Below are 20852 nucleotides of genomic sequence, written 5' to 3' on the forward strand. Positions count from 1 at the left end.
AAACTCGGCTCCAATGCAACAGCAAGGGGAGCCGGAACCGAGGGTTCCTCTGTTGGTAACAAGCACTCTGGCTCCGAAAAACCAACATGGCTTGGAGGAGGAATCACGGATGAGGACAAGACTGGTCCGAGTGGCTCCGGAGCCGATTGGGTTGGAGCCAACATAAATTTAGGCAGGGCAGATGACTTGAGAGTCTTAGTACTACCCTCTCCACATCTTCTTCCGAAAGACTCCTGGAAGATCTGGAAGATAGGGTTGGGGATCTCGACCTAGCAGGCACTGGAGATTTGACCATTAAGGAGACCGGTAGGAACTCTACAGACCGGCTCCTACAAGCAGAGTCAACTATTTGCAGGGGTTCGGCAGTCGGCACCGAAGCACCTGTGACCGGCTCTGAAACCACGGTGGTCTTCTTCGGCTCTGAAGACTGAGGAGTTGAGGAGGCAGGTTTTGTTAATTTGGCAGGCGGCTCCGAAACACTAGTTGGGACCGGTAGGAACTCTACAGACCGGCTCCTACAAGCAGAGTCAACTATTTGCAGGGGTTCGGCAGTCGGCACCGAAGCACCTGTGACCGGCTCTGAAACCACGGTGGTCTTCTTCGGCTCTGAAGACTGAGGAGTTGAGGGGGCAGGTTTTGTTAATTTGGCAGGCGGCTCCGAAACACTAGTTGGTGCCAGAGAAGGCCTTTTTGAACCTTTTGATTTTGAGTCAGATCTTGACTTCGAAGACTTAGACGAAGAAGCCGAAGAACCAGACAAAGGTTCCTCAAAGGTTGGCTTCAAAAGACTCCCGAGTATCAGTTTGTTCTTTCTCTCCTGCAACACTCTAGGAGAGAAAGCATGACAAAACAAACATGATTCTTGCAAATGGATGGCTCCCAAACAGTAGACACAGCTACTGTGACCATCCATCAAAGACATTTTCTGGGAGCACTTCATACATTTTTTAAACCTGTGCTCCTTGCTATCCTTAGACATTGCAATACACAAGCAACCAGAGGTGGAAAGAGAAAGAGAATGACTGAGGATTAGGTCCTCTAACTAAAATGGGCCTAGTCCTGCAGAAGAATTACACGAGGACTAGGTCCTCTAAGTTAAACGGGCCTAGCCTGGTGTAAGAAAGAAAATTAGTTTTTTTTTATACTAAACAACAAACAGGTTCAGTCACACAGGAAAAATGTTTTAAATAAAATACAGTGGAGTAGCAACACGAGGACTAGGTCCTCTAAGTTAAACGGGCCTAGCACTGTGAAGAACCGGGTCTTCTAATTCAAACAGACCAAGAATACCACAACACACACACACACACACACACACACACACACACACACACACACACACACACACACACACACACACGCTCAAAAGGTAGAAGCAAAATAGCAACTGTAAGGAATTAAGACTTTAGCGGGTCCCCGCTAAAGACCACCAGTAAACAATAATCGTTTGACAGGAAAATCATCAATAGGAGCCCCTATTGATTAAAAACGGTGAAATCGCCAAACTATCTAGACAATAAATCGCAACTGCGCCTAACTACTGATACAAAGGAGACTACTAATACTGGTCACACAAGGCCAAAAGGCAATTTAGGTAAACCTTAACTGTAAACTTTCCAGTAAATAATAGGAAAAAGGCGAAACTGCCAAAACTAACGATTTAGGCAAAGCGCAATTGCGCCTAACTACTGGTACACAGGATACTACTAATACGGTCACACAAGACCACAAGGCAATAAAGATACAACCCTATAAATGTATAAATTCAGTAACTATGCAAAAAACCACTAGAATAATGAAAATTGCAAAAACTTAGCCAGAGCCAAGAGAAGCACATCCGAACTCGTTGACGCGGCAATGAGATCTGGGGATTGCACTGGTGCACCATTGGATACCTGCTTAGCCATGAGCCAACCAGAAGTCTTCGAGCTTAAAAATCGGCCGAGTTGGAGCCGAGGATCGGCTCCGAACCCATATGTAAAAATGAAGGTGAGATTGGACTACCTAACATTGGCATATTCTCTAGAAAAAGCGAAAGTAGTGCTCTGCATAGTACAAGGGGAGTGCTACTGCCCCTAGTCAGTAGGATGATGGGAAGGAATCCGCAAAGAACAGCCTAGAAGTCCTCTAGAAAGTAGAAATATACAAAAGGGTCAGACCTTACTTGAAAAATCTGAACTACTCTTCAAGCAAAGACAGTATATAATGGTAGAACAATATATTTTACATTAGTGATCATGGATAAACTCTTTAAAAGGCTTAAAATTCTAAAACTGCTTACACTCTCTCAACCATTTTCCTTTGCCATTTAAGTCTTCTTACTCCTGTGTTCTTTGTACTGTAGCCCATGTAAAAGTGATAAAAGCTGATGTAAATATTCTACTTTATGACAAATGTAAGGCAGTATTATAACATTCTACTTTATTAAGTGTATAATAACTGTATTATGAACTTTATGAACTTACTAAAGTCCTGCAACTGTCCGGGACAGTGGTGCTGCAGTAGCGTTGTCGCCTCACAGAAAGACGTTGTCCCGTTCGACTCTCAGCTAGAGCGTCTTCTGTGTGGAGGCATGCGTGAATGGGCGTGCCTTCGTTGAAGGTTGTGCGTCAGGGCTGGTAACTCGGCACGTAAAAATTCACTACCAAACATTAGCGGACCGGAGTTCTGCTGCGGCGACCCCTAACCGGGATAAGCCGTAAGACACAACAACAACAACAACTAAAGTCCTGCAACTATATAAACCTAATCACTCTTACCATACTTGAAATGTACAGCTTAACTTTACTTGCACTGTTTACTGTCTCTGAGCCTGGCTGGAGGATGAAAAGGGTTTTTGGACCAGTCCACCTACTTGGTTAAAATAATTAAGTAAATAAACATCAAATAATAAATGTAGCAGATGTTACAACAGTGAAAAAGAAACATCACTACAAGCTGAAAGAATAGCAAGTTATCTGAAATGGATAAACCTGCTGAGCCACAGCATAGCTGGTTCTTAGTCAGGCATTACCTGAAGGATAACCAGATGAAAGAACAATGAGGAATGCATGACAGCACCCTCAAGAAACCTCTTCTGGTATACCTTCTGCTGGAGATGCAGTTACCATGGATTATTCTACAGACAATGGTCTCTGAAAAGCTAAAGTATGCATACATATAAAGCAGCTAGCTGGAGACGGAAGTGGCATATTATCAGTGACTGAAAGGAATGCAACTATAGGAGCAGGGACAAGGGCACTGGATGCTAAGTAGGCAGAGGAGCCACAGGGAAGGAATGGGCAACCCTAACAAAGGGAAAAAGACGTAAACAGAACAGGAGTCTCACCACAAAGGGGGCAGGGTACTAACAACAGCCCAAACACACTAGCATCTGACTGCAGCACGCATGAGTAACACCAGAAAACAGGACCTTGAGAAAAGCATGGGGGATGTGCCAGTGATAAACTTTAAGAGAAAAAACAGGCAGAAGACTATACAGCATAAGTATTGTGGCAGCCTTCACTTATAGGTCATGGAACACACTGACCCATTCATAAGGGGAGAGACAGTGAAACAGACTGATATAAACCAATTTAAGGAAAATTATTACTTATGTACTTACAATAACTTGGTATCCGTGTTGTCCTTTTATGGAGCCGATCCTCGGACCTGACTCGGCCGCCTTCTACAGACTTCAGCTTTCAACCTCGAGCTCCTCCCTTACCCATAATCCTCTGCCCTTAGCTCAACCTCCTCAGATCGAGTTTGCTACCCCTTACAGAAAGACAGGAAACAAGGGCTCAACCTGGAAAAGAGGTTCCAACAAAGGCCTTTCCAGATTCCCTAGAACAAACATTTTTTGGAGGGGGGTGGATGGGTGGGTGGGAAGGTGAAGCAGAATGAGAAAAGGACAACACAGATACCAAGTTATGGTAAATACATAACTAATAAATCTGATGTTGTCTTTCTCATTCCAGTTCACTGATATGCCAGAGTCCTCAGCTACATGATTTCTTGAGTTGCCTCAAGGATGGATATGCCAGTGCACCGATGAGCTAAAGGATGTCCTGCTCCTGGAGACCATGTTCAAGTTATAATGGGTCACAAAGGTATGAGACTTAGACCAGGCAGCTGCTACACAAATTGTATCAATAGGAATTCTAGAATGAAAGGCCACTGATGCAGCTATGGATCTTGTTGAATCGGCTTTTGGAAGAATAGGCAACTTCAAACTATTTTTCTCATAAATAAATGATATACAAACTGGTTATCCACTTTGCTATTGTCACTTTAGAAACTGCTCGACCTTTACGGTTAGACAAAAAAGAGACAACTGATCAGATTTCCTGAATTGTTTTGTTCTATGAAGGTAGAAACATAACTGTCTGTGAACATCCAAGGAATGCAACATATATTCTCCTTTGTTAGAATAGATAGGGAAGAACACTGGTAATTGAATGCACTGATTTATGCTAGATTCTTTGGCCACTATTGGCATGAAGGAAAAATGAGTACGGAGGGGAAACCCTATCCTTGCGAAAAATAATATAAGGAGGCTTAGACGAAAGTACCTGCAATTCAGAAACTCTTTTTGTGAGGTAATGGCTAAGAGAATAGCGGACTTCCAGGATAAATATTTCAAGTCACAATCACTAGCCGGTTCAAAGGGTTTTTGAGTCAAACCTTGCAGGATGACAGTCAGATTCCACAAAGGAGTCGGGTCCCTGATCAGAGGTCTGGGAAGAAAAACACCTTTCATAAAGGCTTTACATAATCTGGTTGAAGCAATAGATCCCAAAAGATAATCATGAATGAAAATTGGATACGGCAGCTAACTGGAGCTTAACTGTTGCAAAACTAGAACTTTCTTTAGATAAAGACTCAAGAAATGAAAGGACTGAAGAAACAGGTGCTGAGAAAGGATCAATGTGGTGATGAGCAGCTCAAATAAGGAATCTTTTCCACTTGCTTTTATATACTTTCTTGGCAGATGCTTTCAGGGAAGCTAGAATGACAGCTTTGACTGGCAAGGAAAACCTGGATGCACTGGCAATTATGGGAACTGGAGAAACTAAGCAGTTAACTTGAGTGAGGAGAGATCTGGGTGGAATCCTAGCATAGGGTCAGTGAGGAGGTCCAGTTTGGGTTCCAATACCCGAGGATCTCAGGTGAGACCAGAGGAAGGGGAACAAAATTTGACGAGGCCAAAAAGGTGCAATGAGGATCACAGTGCTCTTCAACCATTTGGCTTTCTGAAGAAAGTTTGGGATCAGTTGTAGAGGAGTGTAAGCATAAAGGAGACCAGGGGGCAAATCGTGGACTACAGCGTCTGTCGGGGAACTCCCTGAAGCAGGGATTAGAGAGAAATAATTGCTGCACTTGTGAGGGGATGCAAAGAGGTTGCAGCACGGGTGACCTCAACAGTCGAATATCTTGTTTGCTACTGACTGATTGAGGGACCACTCGTGGGGTATCAGAATAGAACTGCGGAGCCTGTCTGCCAATTCACTGGATTTCCCCGGTACATGTGTTGCAATTAGAAAGTGGTGTGAAGAGATCGCCCATTCCCAAACCCTCATGGCCTCTCTCTGCACAGTGGATACGAACGGGTTCCTCCCTGTTGATATACCAGACTACTGACATGTCTGTGTGAATCGCAATGGTCCACGGGGGAGAGCATCCTGAAAGGCTTGCAATGAGAGGACAGCTCTCATCTCCAGGACACTTGATAATGAAATCTGGACTCTAAGTGAGTCCACATGCACTGGACCATCTTCCCCTTGAAATGTCCCCACCCTCACTCCAGGTGGGAAAGGTCCGTGGTCACTGTGGTTATTGGAGGGGAAGGGTGAAAGGTCTGCTGACTGACAGGTCAGAGAGAATCCAGCATTCTAGATGCCTTCTGCAAATATTAGTCAACCTGATAGGAACAGATAGGGACTGATGTAGAACTGACCATTGAACAGCCAACGTCCATTGTAGAATGCGCATACAGTATCTGGCTAGAGGTAACCAAGATTATAGCAATTGCCATAGATCCCAGAGCCCATAGAATCAATCTGGCATGAGGAGATGGATGAGATAACATGGCTTGGACCTGAAGAGTGAAGGTGCTGATGCAACATTAGGGCAAGGAAGCTACCTGCATAATGGTGTTCAGCTGGGCCCCGAGGAATTCCACAGTTTGTACCAGTAATGGTTGTAACTTTTCTGGATTTATGGTGATGCCTAGAAAGTGGGATATCCTGTAGACATTGGCCCTGGCCTGAGATAGTTGATGCTGGGTGGGGGCAGTTAGGAGCCAATTGTCTAGATATGGGAATCCCTTGCAGTCAGAGATGAGCTGTGACCACTGCTATACATTTGGTAAACACCCAGGGGGCTGTGATGAGATCAAAGGGCAGGGCTTTGAACTGAAGTGCTTGGCTCCCATGTGGAAGCGCAGGTGGCTTCTGGAGCACCTGTCTATTCTGATGTGATAGTACGCATCCTTCAAGTCCACAGAGCACATCCAGTCGTCTTCCCTTAGTAACAGAAGGATAGACCAAAACATCACCAACCAGAACTTCTCTTTCTTTACATATAAACTGAGTTTGCTTAGGGCTAAGACAGGCTGCAGATCCTCTGTTTTCTTTGGCACCAAAGAGAAACGGGAGTAAGTTGCGGATCCTCTCTGCTCAGCTGGGACCTCTTGGATGACTCTCTTTTGCAGTAATTTTCTTGATTTCTACAACTGCCAACTCCCTGTGGCTGGGTGGAATGTCAGGGAGCTTCTTTTTAATTTCTGAAGGGGTAGAGAAAAGGGAATGTAGTAGCTTCTGGATATTATGCTTTGCACCCAAACATCCATCGTTATTTGGGCCCAGGTGCCTGGGTGCAAGGAATAAAGGTCCCATACTACCTCCAGACCCAGACAGTTGGGCAGCACTTCAGGACCACTGAAATGGCTTGTCGGAAAAGGGTTCCATAAAACCCTGGTTTTGTGGGCCTCCTCTGCCTCTAGGGAGGCATCTCCCATTAAAGCTCCCTCCTCCGCCTCTGGAGGGGTACTCTCCACTTTGATAAGGAAAAAAAACGTAGGACTTTTGGGACCAAGCATTTTCGCTCCTCTGATTCCTTGAGTAGGTTCTTTGAGGAGTGGAAAACTTGATCCCCACAACAGACAAGGTCTTACTTTCTTGCTCACTGTGGGTCAGGATGCCTTTAACTGATGGTCCAAACCAGGAAGAAGCACCAAAGGGGTGTTGACAAAAGGTGCCTTAAAGGGGTCCGCAAAATCACAAAGCCTCATCCATGCATGTCTTTGTATCATAATGCCAGTGCTGGATGCCCTTGAGGATCCTTCCGCTGAATGGTAAACAAGCCTCATGGAAGAGTTTACCGGGGAATTAAGAGTGGTCAGCTTTGGAGAAACCTTATCAAGCTCCTCCTTAGGCATACACTCCAACAAGGACTCTGAGTTCCTTAACCAGGTCTCTCCGCAGGTGAATAAAATGTGCCAAGTAATTAAGCACTCTAAGCGAAAATGTCACCGAAGCGAAGGTGTGCTTCCTGAATCTGTCTAGCTCTCTGGACTCCCTGTTTTGTAAGTGGACAATCGAGCTCTGTTGTGCAAGCTCTTTCTTTGTAGTGGCTGCCACTACCATGGCATCAACTGGGATGCCCTTACTCCAAAAGGTTCGATCCTCGGGGGGGGGGGGGGTATTTTGTCTGGGCACTTTGGGTACAGGCTCTATGGTGTCTGGCTCTTTCCAGGCCTGATGGGTGACAGGATCTATAACAGCATCTGCCAGGGGGACTACCAATGATGTAGACAGGTCTGCCCCGAAGGCCTCCAGGAATACGGACTGCGAAGGGTTTTTGGACAACCAGCCACCCCTTTTCTTTAAAATTTCTAAGCTGTCTGCAATGGAGGCATTGTCCGGTGGTGATTTGGCAGGTGATATGACGAGATGGTGGAGTCACAGCTGACTTGGAAAACTCCGGTCCTGAAGAAAGCTCACTTGGAGCCGTCAAGTCTGCCAGAGCCAAAGAAGCAGACATAGATCTTAGCGACATTCTCAGATCAGACTCTCTTGAAAGTTTTGCAGGAGGCTCCAAAGATGCCTTAGAGTCCTTATGTCGGGTGCTTCGTAGCCTCAGATCCCTGTGAATTTTTAGGGGGGGGGGTTGAGCCCCTGGAGAAGATAAAGGAGCAGGCAAAATACCCTTCAGAATCAGCTTATTTTTCCTTTCTTGAATGGCCCAAGGATTGAACCTTCGCAAATTTTGCAAGGGGAACCCAAGTGGTCCACTCCTAAGCAATACACACTTATCATGTGTGTCAGTCTGGAATCTTCCTGTCACACTCAGCACACAGTTTGAATACTGTTGGTTTATCCATCTGTAAAACAAAAAAGCAAAACTACTACAAAAGGAAAGTTTTTTTCTGTTGTTAAGAAAGAAGAGACCTAATGACCTTCCACATTAAAAAGAAAGGGAGGAAATTATATAAAAATTATGTAAAGATTAAATATATATATATATATATATATATATATATATATATATATATATATATATATATATACACATACATATACACATCTATATGCACACATATGCATATATATAAAATTAAAGTAGAAGGGAGTTTTTAAGAATAAGGTGAAATAACCACTTACCTGCTCGGAGCACTGGAATCATGTTTGTACCTACTGGTAGTAAATGAGATCTGGAGAAGTTGAGCAAAGGGCACAGGATTACGGGTAAGGGAGGAGCTAGAGCCTGGAAGCTGAAGTCTGTAGAAAGCAGACAAATTGAATCCAAGGATCGGATTCGTAACCCATCAGTGAAGCAGAATGAGGATGACAACATCAGATCCAAACTAATTATTCAGCTATACTGACTGAAAACAGGAGAGAAATAGGAAAGGCACCTGAACAAGCTGTTAAATCCTAAATGTTATATTTTATAGTTACAGCAACCCTTCCTGAAAATAACATATGAAATCCAGTTTTGTGGCACACAACTACACACACAACAGAAAGACACATCTACTTTCGAGATAATACCCAAAACAGAAGCAAAATAATTGCAATGGAACATGCGTACCACCATTAGGACTGTTAATAAAAGGACAAGTCATAGTACTTTGCCTTAATTCTGTACAGCACTGCAAAACCATGTGCTCATCATTAACATTATTTCTTAGCATAAAGTAAAAACTGTCATTCTCGAAACATGGCAGAGGTGTATCTTACCTTGTTGACCAGAATCTGCTGGTGGCATCTTACAGTCCAGAGCTCGATGACCTACAGCTCCACAGTTGTAACAGGAAATGTTTCCATTCCTTTTATGGCTTGAACCAAGGGCATTTCCCATCAATCCTGTTACCTGGTATCCCCCTGTTGTTCCTCCTAAGAAAGTCTGCACTTGAGGCATTATGAAGCCAGACTGTCCACTGAGTACAGATTCTGAAGGTAAACCATTATTGTAAGATGGATGTACAACAGGAAAAGCAGGGCTGCTATTAATATAACCACTGTTGCACAATGGGGGGAAGGGTAAAAGTGGGATCTGCAATACTGAAGGTACCGAAAAGTGACTATGCAAGTAAGTAGCATAGTTTAAAGGTGTGGGGCTGGAGCCACAGCTTCCACTACATCCACAAGAACTGCACACTCCACATCCAGGCTGATGATTCTGATTCTGTACTGTGACTGCACTGCTACTGCTGTTATAGCAGGTGTTGTCAGTAACAGATGAAAGAGCTGGGCTTGAACTAGGAATAGGGCATATATGCATGGTAGGTGGGTTTGAAAATGATGATGGATGACAACTTGAAGGGTTATTGCCACTGTTGGAACAAAACGTTCCTGGAATTGAGTGCATTGGCATACTACTTACTGCTGGCAAGGTAACTTTGGCACTGGTTAGGTAAGGGGTACCCCTAGCAGCTATTACTGGAGGAGGGGCACTTGCATGTGTAGTGCTGGAATAAGTACGATGTCCTGTAATAGAAGAATTAGAAACTGAAGATGAGACGGTAATTTTGAAAGGTGAAGGTGACATATGGAAGGCAGAATTTGATGTCACAGTTGTGACACTACCAGACTCAACAGCCATTGATGGCTGTGCAGCTGTTTTAAACCTTTCCAGGGTAGAAGCATATCCACCTTTAACAGCACTAGTTGGACATACATTACTTTCATGAATACTGGAAAAAACTGACAAAGGCTGATATGAAGGTGGCATGGCATCCACCGTCAGTTTCCCTTTTTCTGCTTTAAAGTTGTTCCTGGAACCTATTGAAGTAAATGAAGTTTTATTCTTTTCTTCTAAAGATCCAGAAGAGTGTATAAATGTACAGCTCCCAGTTGGCAGTTTTATTTCTGCATTTCCTTTTTCTGATCGTTGCATGGAGTTTAACAATCGAGATGGAGCAATGTTGGAAGAAGCTGCTGCTCCTTGCACAGGCATAGAGTTATGGCTAGCACAGGTTGATGCTGTGTCATTCTGTACTGGCAGAACTTGAGCTGTAGGCCTTACTGATGTTGTGTAGTGATTCAACAGCACTGCTGTCTTTTCCTTCTCTGAAAATTCCTTGTGTATCTCTGCACCTAAAAGAAATACAAAATAATCACCTAAATGCAAACTGCTGACTGACAGAAAAATCAATGAAAATAACAAACCTACCAAAGAAGCCTCACACCTATGCTTAACAACTGTAACTAAACCACAAGGAAGGAGTGATCCTAAGATGCCTCCTGAATTCTCACTAATACTGCCTTCAGATTTATTTTACGGGATTTTTTTTAACTAATCTTTATTCAAGGGAAACAAAGCACCATCTCATTTCACAACACTGAGGCTGCGCTCCCTGAGTGCCCACGAAAATAATGACCAAACCCCAAGGTTTGTGCAGCTCAATGATATAGAGCACATCCCTGTTGCAGAAACCTCAATTGATGAAGAAGCTGTTCAAGAGGGCTGCTCAAAATCATATGTGAGCATTTACTGTCTGCAAACCTGAAAGGCACTAAGTTGCCCTAGAATGTTATTTATTCATTTGTGTCAATGTTTCTTGCTTTACCCATACCAAGGAAGCATCAGCAAAATTCCATCCATCCTCAACCCCATTTCCCATTTTGCACATGGGGTAGGGGTGTCACTTCTGCACTGGCAATCATTTCGAGCCAAGGTTTCCATCACTGGGTGGCTAGCCCTGCTGCAGTAGTTCATTCGCTCCACTCACTCGCGCACATGCTCTCACCTACGGCCAATTTTGTGTGTCCAATCCACCTGCTGCATGTTTTTAGAATGTGGGAGGAAACCAGACCACAGAGAGGAAAACCACGTGACTGCAGGCAGGACATGCAGACTCCGAACAAAGGGCACCTCAGCTAAGAATCGAACCGGAGAACCTCTTGCTGTGAGGTGAAAATGCTAAGCACTGCAGCCACCACACCGAGGCCACTGAAGCATCAGCAAAATAATGCTCTAAAATATGCACACAAAACAAATGAACTTTGACACTCTGATACATACTTGTAAAAAAATAAACTTGTGTCCATTAAAACCAAATGACCTACTAACAGACACTGTAACAAGTTTTAACTTTTAAACTACATCAGAACTTTTTAATATTTACGGGAATATAATCTAAGGACAAAGAGGTAATTCTTGCACAACACCAACAAATGGATTACAGCTGGAATACTCACTACAGTTCTGAAGACTTTACAAGGAAAGGGGCATCGCAACATAGAAATCCTGAATACAGAGTATTGTTAGAAGGATGGATGGGTAAGACTATGAAGACAAGCTGAGTTACCTAGGACTGCTTTCGCTGGAAAATAAATATGAGGCATGTAAGGGAAAACAAAACCACGAAGGGGGATTTACAAGAGAGTAAAATTTAGGAAAAAGGTCTAAGTGGGAATCACTGATAGAATGTACACAATTAGCAGGCAAGGCAAAGAATTGCTGTTCCTACTGCAAACAAGAATATGCATGTGTGCATGTAATGTTCTGAAAATGGAAACATGGCTGACACCTGTTAGCATGTACTATGAGGGAAAATAATAAAAGTTTTAGCAAATATCTCTAGCCAATCCTTTTGTAAAAAATTAAACGTGCTTACCATATCAGCAAACTGTAAGGGAGCCCTTATTAGTGGGTCTATGACTGGGTGTATGCTGTTAGCCATTATGTTTTACCTTTTTTTTTCTCAGAAACTCCCCCACACCACACGCACATATATATATATATATATATATATATATATATATATATATATATATATATATATATATGTACACACACACAAAATGACATCACATGCCACACCATAACAGTCTACCTATCCTGTGCCCATTATTTCAACCCAACCACTGAACAAGCACAATGTTAACAAGCAATATACCTGCCAGAAATGGGGAATTCCAGCATACAGAGGGGTATCGAAGAAGTGCACTTGAGGCTCTTTAGTAAGAGCAAGATTGTTAGACCAACAAAGGAGGGTCCCTGTTATTTAGATATAACAGTGGGAGGAATTCTAAGAGATAAACCTATAATGGAGGAAGGAGTTAGAGGACAGTTAAAAGGCCAAAAGTTCTGACAGCTAGCACCTGAAGTACCAAAGGAGGTATGAATGAGAAGTTATGTACCTACCATAACGTTCCATGTTAGGTGTCTTCTCTCGCCTTCTTTCTTGCTGGATGGGGTTCGGAGCCGAACCTCGGCTCCGACTCGGCCACTTACTAAAGCTCGAGAGCTAATTTTACCGGCTCGAGGCAACCCTATATCCCATGATGCTAGGCGATAACTACCCAGATCTCGTTTTGTAGCTGAAACAACATTAGGCAATATAGTCCTCCAACTGGAGAGGAGAAGGAAAAAGGATAACCCCGAAAGGATCGCTATCTAAGCTGTAGTTACCCTAGGACAAGGTATTTGGCTGAAAGTGCAAGATCAGGACCCTTCAAAGAAGGAGAAATCTTCTCGGTCTGTCCAGGCTAGGGGGATGGTGGGTGGGACGCAAGAAAGAAGGCGAGAGAAGACAACTAACATGGAACATTATGGTAGGTACATAAATTCTCAATGTTAAGTTGTCAATCTCGCCTTCATTCTTGCTGGATGGGACCGCGTCCCTAGCACCTTCATCCTGGGTGGCTCATTGGAACAGACACTTGAGAACGGTGGAACCAAAATTTGCCCTGTTTCTGGAGGCCATGTCCAATCTGTAATGCGAGACAAAGGTATGAGGAGAAGCCCATGTGGCTGCTGCACAAATAGTGTCTATTGGTAGTCTAGCTTGAAAAGCTGTTGATATGGCTAGCACCCTGGTTGAATGGGCTCTTGGCCTAGAAGGCAATTCTTTGCCTCTGAGTTGGTAAGTATAGGTGATCAGAGAAGAGAGCCACCTAGACAGGGTTACTTTGGATACTGGAAGGCCTTTCCTATTTTCTGCATAAGATAAAAAGAATTGATCAGATTTCCTGATTTGTTTAGTTCTGTCCAAATAATATCGGAGCTGAAGATGAACGTCCAGACAATGGAGTTTTTGTTCCGCCCTGTTCGAATAATTAGGGAAGAAAACTGGGAGGTCAATTGATTGATTTAAATTTGTCTGTGAAGCCACCTTGGGTATGAAAGAGGGGTTCGTTCTTAGAGAAACTCTGTCTTTGTGGAAGATTAAGTAAGGAGGACGAATGCATGAAGTTCAGATACTCTCCTAGCAGATGTAACAGCGACCAGGAAGAGTGTTTTCCAGGAAAGTAATTTCAATGAACAGGAAGCTGCAGGTTCAAATGGAGGTAGAATCAAGGATGTTAAAACTAAGTTCAGATCCCACTGTGGTGGAGGATCTTTGATCGGGGGTCTTAGTAAAAAGACACCTCTAAGGAATGCTTTGCAAAGCTTATGGGACATGGTGCTGCAGTCCGACAGGCCTATGTGAAAATTTGAAATGGCTGCCAACTGAACTTTTACTGTGGAGGATGAAGATCCTGAATGAAAAATTGCAGCTAGAAAATCCAAGACCGAGTGAATTGGAGCAGTGAACGGATCTAAATTTCTAGCCTTTGCCCAGAAGGAAAAACGTTGCCATTTGCTAGTGTAGATCCTTCTGGAGGAAGATTTAAGGGAAGCTACTATGATATCCCGGACGGGATTTTAAATCATAGGAAGCCTGGCTAGGGACGGAAGTGGAGCAACCAAGCAGTGAGGTTGAGAATGGAGGGATTGGTGCAGCTGCCCCGACTGATGGGCCAAAAGATCTGGCACTGGATCCAGATGCCAAGGCTGCTCCAAGAGATAACGATGCAGGAACGGAAACCATATCTGTCGAGGCCAATAAGGGGCAATGAGAATCATCTTGGCTCTCAAGGCGGTTGCTTTCTGAATTACCTGTGATATTAACGGAAGGGGTGGAAAAGCGTAAAGAAGTCCCCGAGGCCAATCGTGGACAAGAGCGTCTCTGGAGGGATGGCCTGGAAGGGGGAAGAGGGTGAAGAAGTCGGGGCATTTGCTGTTTTGAGGCGTAGCAAAAAGATCGCAGCAAGGAAGGCCCCACTTCTGAAAAATCTCTTCCGTCACAGATTGTTTGAGAGACCACTTGTGTGGCATGAGAATAGCTCTGCTCAACCTGTCCACTATGATGTTGGACTTCCCGGGGATATGCGTTGCTATCAGAAACCGCTGAGAAGAGATCGCCCATTGCCAAAGTCTGAGTGCTTCTCGACACAGGGGATAGGACTTGGTTCCGCCCTGCTTGTTGATATACCACACTACGGACATATTGTCCTTTTGGATTGCAATAGTCCCCAGGGGAAGAGAGTCGTGGAGGGCTTGCAACGTCAAAAGTACTGCTCTCATCTCCAGGACATGTGCAGGTGGCATTCGAAAGGTTGCCATGTGCCATGGAATGTCCTGCCCTGAAAATGCCCCCCCCACCCGATCAGGGAGGCGTCCGATGTGACCGTGGCGACCGGGGAGGGAGGAATAAAGGGTCTGCCTTGATGGACTTGAGGGGACAACATCCACCAAGACAGATGATTTTTGCAAATTGGAGTTATCATGATCTTGTGGTGCATAGGGAGTTGTTGGAAAGATCATTGGGTGAAAAGCATCCACTGTAGAAGACGCATGTAAAGGTGGGCAAGAGGAAGAAGTGTGATGGCGGCCGCCATGAGCCCCAATACTTTCAGGACATACATGGCCTGAATTCTGTCGCTTTGAAGCAGAACATGGACATGGTTTTGAATATCTAAGATCCTTTGATCTGTTAACTTTGCTGAGAGCTGCACGGTGTCCAAGTTGGTGCCTATAAAGGTAATAGATTGACAAGGTGACAAGGCAGACTTTTCGAAATTTATAGAGATTCCTAGCCCTCTGCAAAGGTGAATGGTGTAGTCTCTGGCCTGAAGAAGTTGATGCCTGGTGGTGGCGGTGAGGAGCCAGTCGTCTAGATATGGAAACACCTGGAATCCTTGACGCCTCAGGTGAGCCGTAACCGCTGCCATACATTTGGTGAACACTCTGAGGGCTGTAGTGAGACCAAAGGGCAATGCTCTGAACTGGTAGTGACTGGTCCCCAGCCGAAAGAGGAGAAACCTTCTGGAGCGCCTGTGAATTTTGATGTGATAGTACGCGTCCTGAAGGTCCACGGAGCACATCCAATTGTCCTTGCCCAGAATGGGTAGAATGGACTGTAGCGTGACCATCCGGAATCTTGTCCTTTTTACAAACTTGTTTAGTTTGCTGAGATCTAATATCGGTCTCCAGTCCCCCGTTTTTTTTGGTACCAAAAAGAACTTTGAGTAGAGTCCGGATCCTAGTTGGTCTGCTGGGACTGACTGGATGGCTCTTTTTGCTAGTAGTTTTGATATTTCTAGCACTGCTTGTTCCCTTAGACTGGGTGGATCGTCTGGAAGGGTCCCCTTTTGTTGAGTTGGGGTTTGGATAAAGGGAATTTTGTAACCCTCGGATATAACCGACTGTACCCATTTGTCTAAAGTGAGGGAGAGCCAGGCTTTTGGGTACAGTGACAATCTTCCCCCGACTTCTTCCGAAGGTGGACAGGCGGGCAACACCTCAGGGATGTTGGAAGGGTTTGTCAGAGAGAGACTCTCTGCTACCCTGATTCTGCAGACCCCCTCTGCCTCTTGGGCGGCGTCTTTTGTTACCCCCTCTGCCTCTGGGGGTAAACTGACCTCTTGCGTCAGGCGTGACTCCTTGTGATTTGCGGAACCACATCTTTCCACCCTTTTGACCCTTAGGATATGGTCTGGAAGGGGTGGAAAAATGGACTCCTACGGCAGAAAGAGTCTTGCCAACTTGCTCGCATCTGGTCAAGGTGTCTTTCACTTGAGGCCCGAACAACGTCAAACCATCAAAAGGGGAGTTAGTGAAGGACGCCTTGAAGGGGTCTGCAAAATTACAAAGCCGCATCCAGGTGTGACGCCTTAAGGCCACACCTGTGCCTGCGGCCCTACTCGCTCCATCGGCTGCATAGGAAATGAGCTGCATGGAGGAGTTAACAATGGAGTTTAGGGTTCCTAGCTGTGAGTTGATTTTATCTTGAGACCCAGCAGCTGACAGATCCTGTAAAACTTCACCCAACTCTTTGTAAACATCTCTCTGAAGGCGGGTGAAGTGACACAAGTAATTCAGCGACAGCATGGCAAAGGTCGTTGAAGAAAACATCCGCTTACCGTACATATCCATAGTCCTAGAATCCTTGTTAGGAGGATGGATAGGTACTGAAGGATCGGCTAGTTCCTTCTTGGTGGCTGCAGCCACCACCATGGCATCAACCGAGACACCTTTTGTTAAAAATTGCCTATCAGCTGGAGCCGTAATAAATTTAGAAGGCTTCTGTGGGGTGGGTTCCACCGAATCCGGGGCCGTCCATGCCTTCCGTGCCACCACTTCCATAAGGGGGTCGAAAGGCGGAGACACCCAGGAGGTGGAGGGTCGAGAACCAAACGCCTTCAGGTAAACCGACACGTCCTCAGAAGGATTAAGGGAAGACCAGTTCTCCCTCTGTTTGAGGATTTCAAGGATGTCTGAGAAAGAGACATCCTCAGAGGGGGACTTTGGGGATCCTTCTGACTCATCCAAGTCGGTATCGGATGTAATGGACTCAGGGGAGTCCACATGCTTCCTCTTACATGTCCTCTTGCGCGGAGGTTCACCTGACGGGTCAGGAGAAGCCTCGGAAGAGGAAGATATTCCCAGTGGGGAAACCTGAGGTGTTGGATCTCTGGGTCCGGGAGCAAGAGAGTGGGAAGAGACGTCAGCAGGCACTGTAGTGGGAGGAGCTGATGGAGCTGACTGTTGACCATGCCCTGGGGCTAGTACGCTCCTCATCACTTCGAAGGCTCCCCTATCAGACAGGCCAGAGGGCTCCCACTCTGAAGAAGTAGGAACCCCAGGCCGCACCGACAGGGACGGCTCCGAAGCCGATGTCGGGGCCGAGCTCATCAGTGCCGACGCTCTGAGAGGGAGAACGGGGTCAGACAAGGGTCCGATGCCACTTACCCCCTCAGAGCCGGCGAGAGAGACCAGGCGCCTGGATCCCTCCAATGAAGGCATCAAGGAGGAGATCGGAGCAGAGGACGACGGAGCCGAAGGGGGAGGTATCGGCTCCGACACCACAACAGTCACAGCTCCGAGGAGCTCCAGCTCCGAACTCTGAGGGAGAGTCGGAGGAGGAATAGTAGGTGGAGTTGAAATAGCCACTGTCTGATGAGACGGGCTATGAAGTATTTGGGCCAGTGCCTGAGACTTTAACAGTCTACTGACCACTCTCTCAAGGTCGTGGTCAGAAAGCCTGGACGACTGAGAAGAACGGCTCCGATGGCTCCACTCCGAGAGCAAGGGTGACCCCGGAGCCGAATGGATCGATTCCAAAGATGGGGATCTGGACCTTTTCCTGGAGATGGATGGAGCCGAAGGAGCCGAAGATACGTCAGCTCCAGTAGGAACCGACCGTGAGAGTAGAGGCTCAGCGGTATCAGCGCACAGTGGAGCCGATGCTGGAAGCTGTCACATAGAAGTATCAGCTCCAGCCGGAGCCGAACTTGCCACAGATGGTGAGCCAGCAGCCGAAGGCTTACTCGGAGCCGATGGTTTGGCTGGCTTCGAGGGCTTCCCCGGCACAGACTTAGATGGGGAGCCATCGGGCTTTAATAAGCCCCTTAAGATTAATTTGTTCCTGCGCTCCTGCAGGACTCTTGGACTGAACGCATGGCACACAGAACAAGAGTCCTGCAGGTGCAGGGGTCCCAGGCAGTAAACACAAGAAGTGTGACCGTCTGTCAGAAACATCTTCTGACAGCACGAGTCACACTTCTTGAAACCTGAGACCTTTGTGTCCTTTGACATAATGCTGTCGAAGTAAAAGACACAAAAGTAAGACAACATGCACACACACACGCCCAATCCAAACAAACTGGTAAAACAGGGATACACAAGCGCACCACAGACACAGCACAGAATCCCTGTCAGGAACTAGGAAAGGAGCAGGCCTAAGGCCTAACCTAGGGGGAAGGGGAAATAAATTGGATAAAAGGGAAAAAAAAATAGCACTAACGGGAAAAGGGTGTAATATAACTGCTAAGCTAAATGAAGAAAGGGGTGGGAAAGCTAAGTACAAAGGTAACTTTTAAGTAATAAAATCCCAACACTTACCAAGAGCCGGTAAAACGCACCTCGTCAGCGAAAGCGGCAAACGAGATCTGGGTAGTTATCGCCTAGCATCATGGGATATAGGGTTGCCTCGAGCCGGTAAAATTAGCTCTCGAGCTTTAGTAAGTGGCTGAGTCGGAGCCGAGGTTCGGCTCCGAACCCCATCCAGCAAGAATGAAGGCGAGATTGACAACTTAACATTCTTAGATTCACAGTCAAGATATCAATCACACTGCCTCCAAGACATGAGCACCACTGCCTAACTACAGAAAAAGCCAAATGGTTATCCAAACAGCTGATCTCCTTTTGGTTCCCCACTGTTTTAACTCTTGCAATACAACTCATTTTCTTTCCTAGCGGCAAAACTCACCCTGAAAATCCCTGCCCACAATCTAAGAAATTTATCCCACTATGGCCCAATACAGCACACACCCAAAATTAAATTCCACTGCACTAATCATAGATTCTCTCTACCCTTGCTCCCAAATTGTCAAAGTCGCTCCCTCTCCTCATTTCAAAAGCATTACTCCATATTCCCATTTTCTGAACCCAACTAAAAGCCCAACTTAGTGTGAAGGCAAAATTATATTGTCCTCAGACTGGCCACATAGCCTACCTTCCAGTGTTCAATTGACCTGTACTTCTAATTACTGCTCTCTAAGCCTCTACTTTAACTTATTTCTGTTGAATTCTTTCTGCCTCCAACATCTTCAAGACAGCACCGCACAAATGAACTGTGCCCCACATTTTCATCCCTAACCCTACATAGTGCAGTTGTGTACACTTACCATAAATGTAGATGTTCGAGTGTATTCACTGTTGCAGTCATCACACTTGGGTTATCTGTGTGCAGGTAGCCCTCAGTTGGCCCAAATACCAGAGTCTTGGGATTTCTGTGTCGGATGGTGTCGCCTCTTCCATGACATCAGGTCGTCAGGGGTATAAAACACGCAGCCGATGCCATTACATCAGTTTTTCTTGCCCCAGATGTCAGGAGCCCCCAAAATAGGAAGCAATTACATGGTGTGGAACACCTCCAGTAAAAAGTAAATACCTATGGAAAAAGAGGATAGGTAGAAAGCATAGACGAGTCAGGGGGCTGGAGGGAGGGTAACCAGGACTATAACAGTGAATATACTCTTACATCTACATTTATGGTAAGTGTACACAACTGTACTATGTTCTTTGCGTTTCACTGTTGCAGTCATCACACTTGGGTTGATTCCCAAAGCTGAGGAAGGGTGGAGGCAGTCAAGAAGTGTTAGGGCTGACTAGCAGACCTTGTAAGACTGCTTTAGCAAATCCAGCTCTATATTTAGAAAAAATAGGTAAGTGGTAATGCTTGGTAAAGGTGTGTACAGAACTCCAGGTTGCAGCTTCCAGGATGTCCCTGGTAGGGACTCCCCTGAGAAATGCTCTAGAGATTGAAGTAGCTCTAGTAGAATGAGTTCTGATCCCCTGAGGGATAGGTTTTCCATGGTGCTTGTAGCAGAAATGGATGCAGTGTGCTATCCATTTGGAAATGGTTTGCTTTGAAATGGCCTTGCCCTCTGCCCCTGTAGCAAAGCTGACTAGCAAATGGACATATTTTCTGAAAGGCGTAGTCCTGTCAAGGTAGAACCTGAGCTGCTTGTGCACATCCAAGGAGTGCAGGATCCTTTCCCCTTTATTCTGAGGATTAGGGAAAAGGGTTGGCAAATGGATGGATTGGTTTAAAGCCACACTGGATACCACCTTGGGCCTAAAGGATGGGTTAGTCCAGAGGGAAACCCAGTCAGCATGGAAAATAATGAAGGGCTCCACCGACATTAGTGCCTGTAACTCAGACACTCTTCCTGCTGAAGTAATAGCTAAAAGTAAGGTTGTTTTCCAAGAGAGGAATTTTAACTCTGCTGAAGCAGCAGGTTCAAGAGGGGGAAGTGTGAGCTTCTCCATACAAAGTTAAGGTCCCAGGCCGGGGTGGGAGCTCTCCTAGGGGGCCTTAAATTGTTAGCTCCTCTCAGGAACTGTTTGATGAGATGGTGAGAAAAGAGAGGTGGCTCAGTATTATAATGAGCTGAGATGGCAGAGGCATAAATCTTAATGGATGAGAAGGATAGGCTTCTGTGGAGCAGCTCTGCTAGGTAATCAAGGATTTGAGGTAAGGTGGGCACAGCTGTGTCCTTTCCTTGAGACTGACTCCAAGAACAATATCT

General features: G+C 45.5%; 1 protein-coding gene across 1 annotated transcript in view; it reads right to left on the reverse strand.

The window, feature by feature from the left end:
• Nucleotides 1-20852, reverse strand: part of LOC122794151 (zinc finger CCHC domain-containing protein 14-like) — a 248890-nt gene that overhangs the window by 179603 nt on the left and 48435 nt on the right. The window contains exon 3 of the mRNA XM_044062379.1: nt 9225-10583. Within this exon, the coding sequence (XP_043918314.1) occupies nt 9225-10583 (1359 nt within the window). The remainder of the gene's footprint in view (nt 1-9224; nt 10584-20852) is intronic.

This window comes from Protopterus annectens, chromosome 1.part0 (genome assembly GCF_019279795.1).
Source record: "Protopterus annectens isolate FY-2018-M chromosome 1.part0, PAN1.0, whole genome shotgun sequence".
Taxonomy (NCBI): domain Eukaryota; kingdom Metazoa; phylum Chordata; order Ceratodontiformes; family Protopteridae; genus Protopterus; species Protopterus annectens.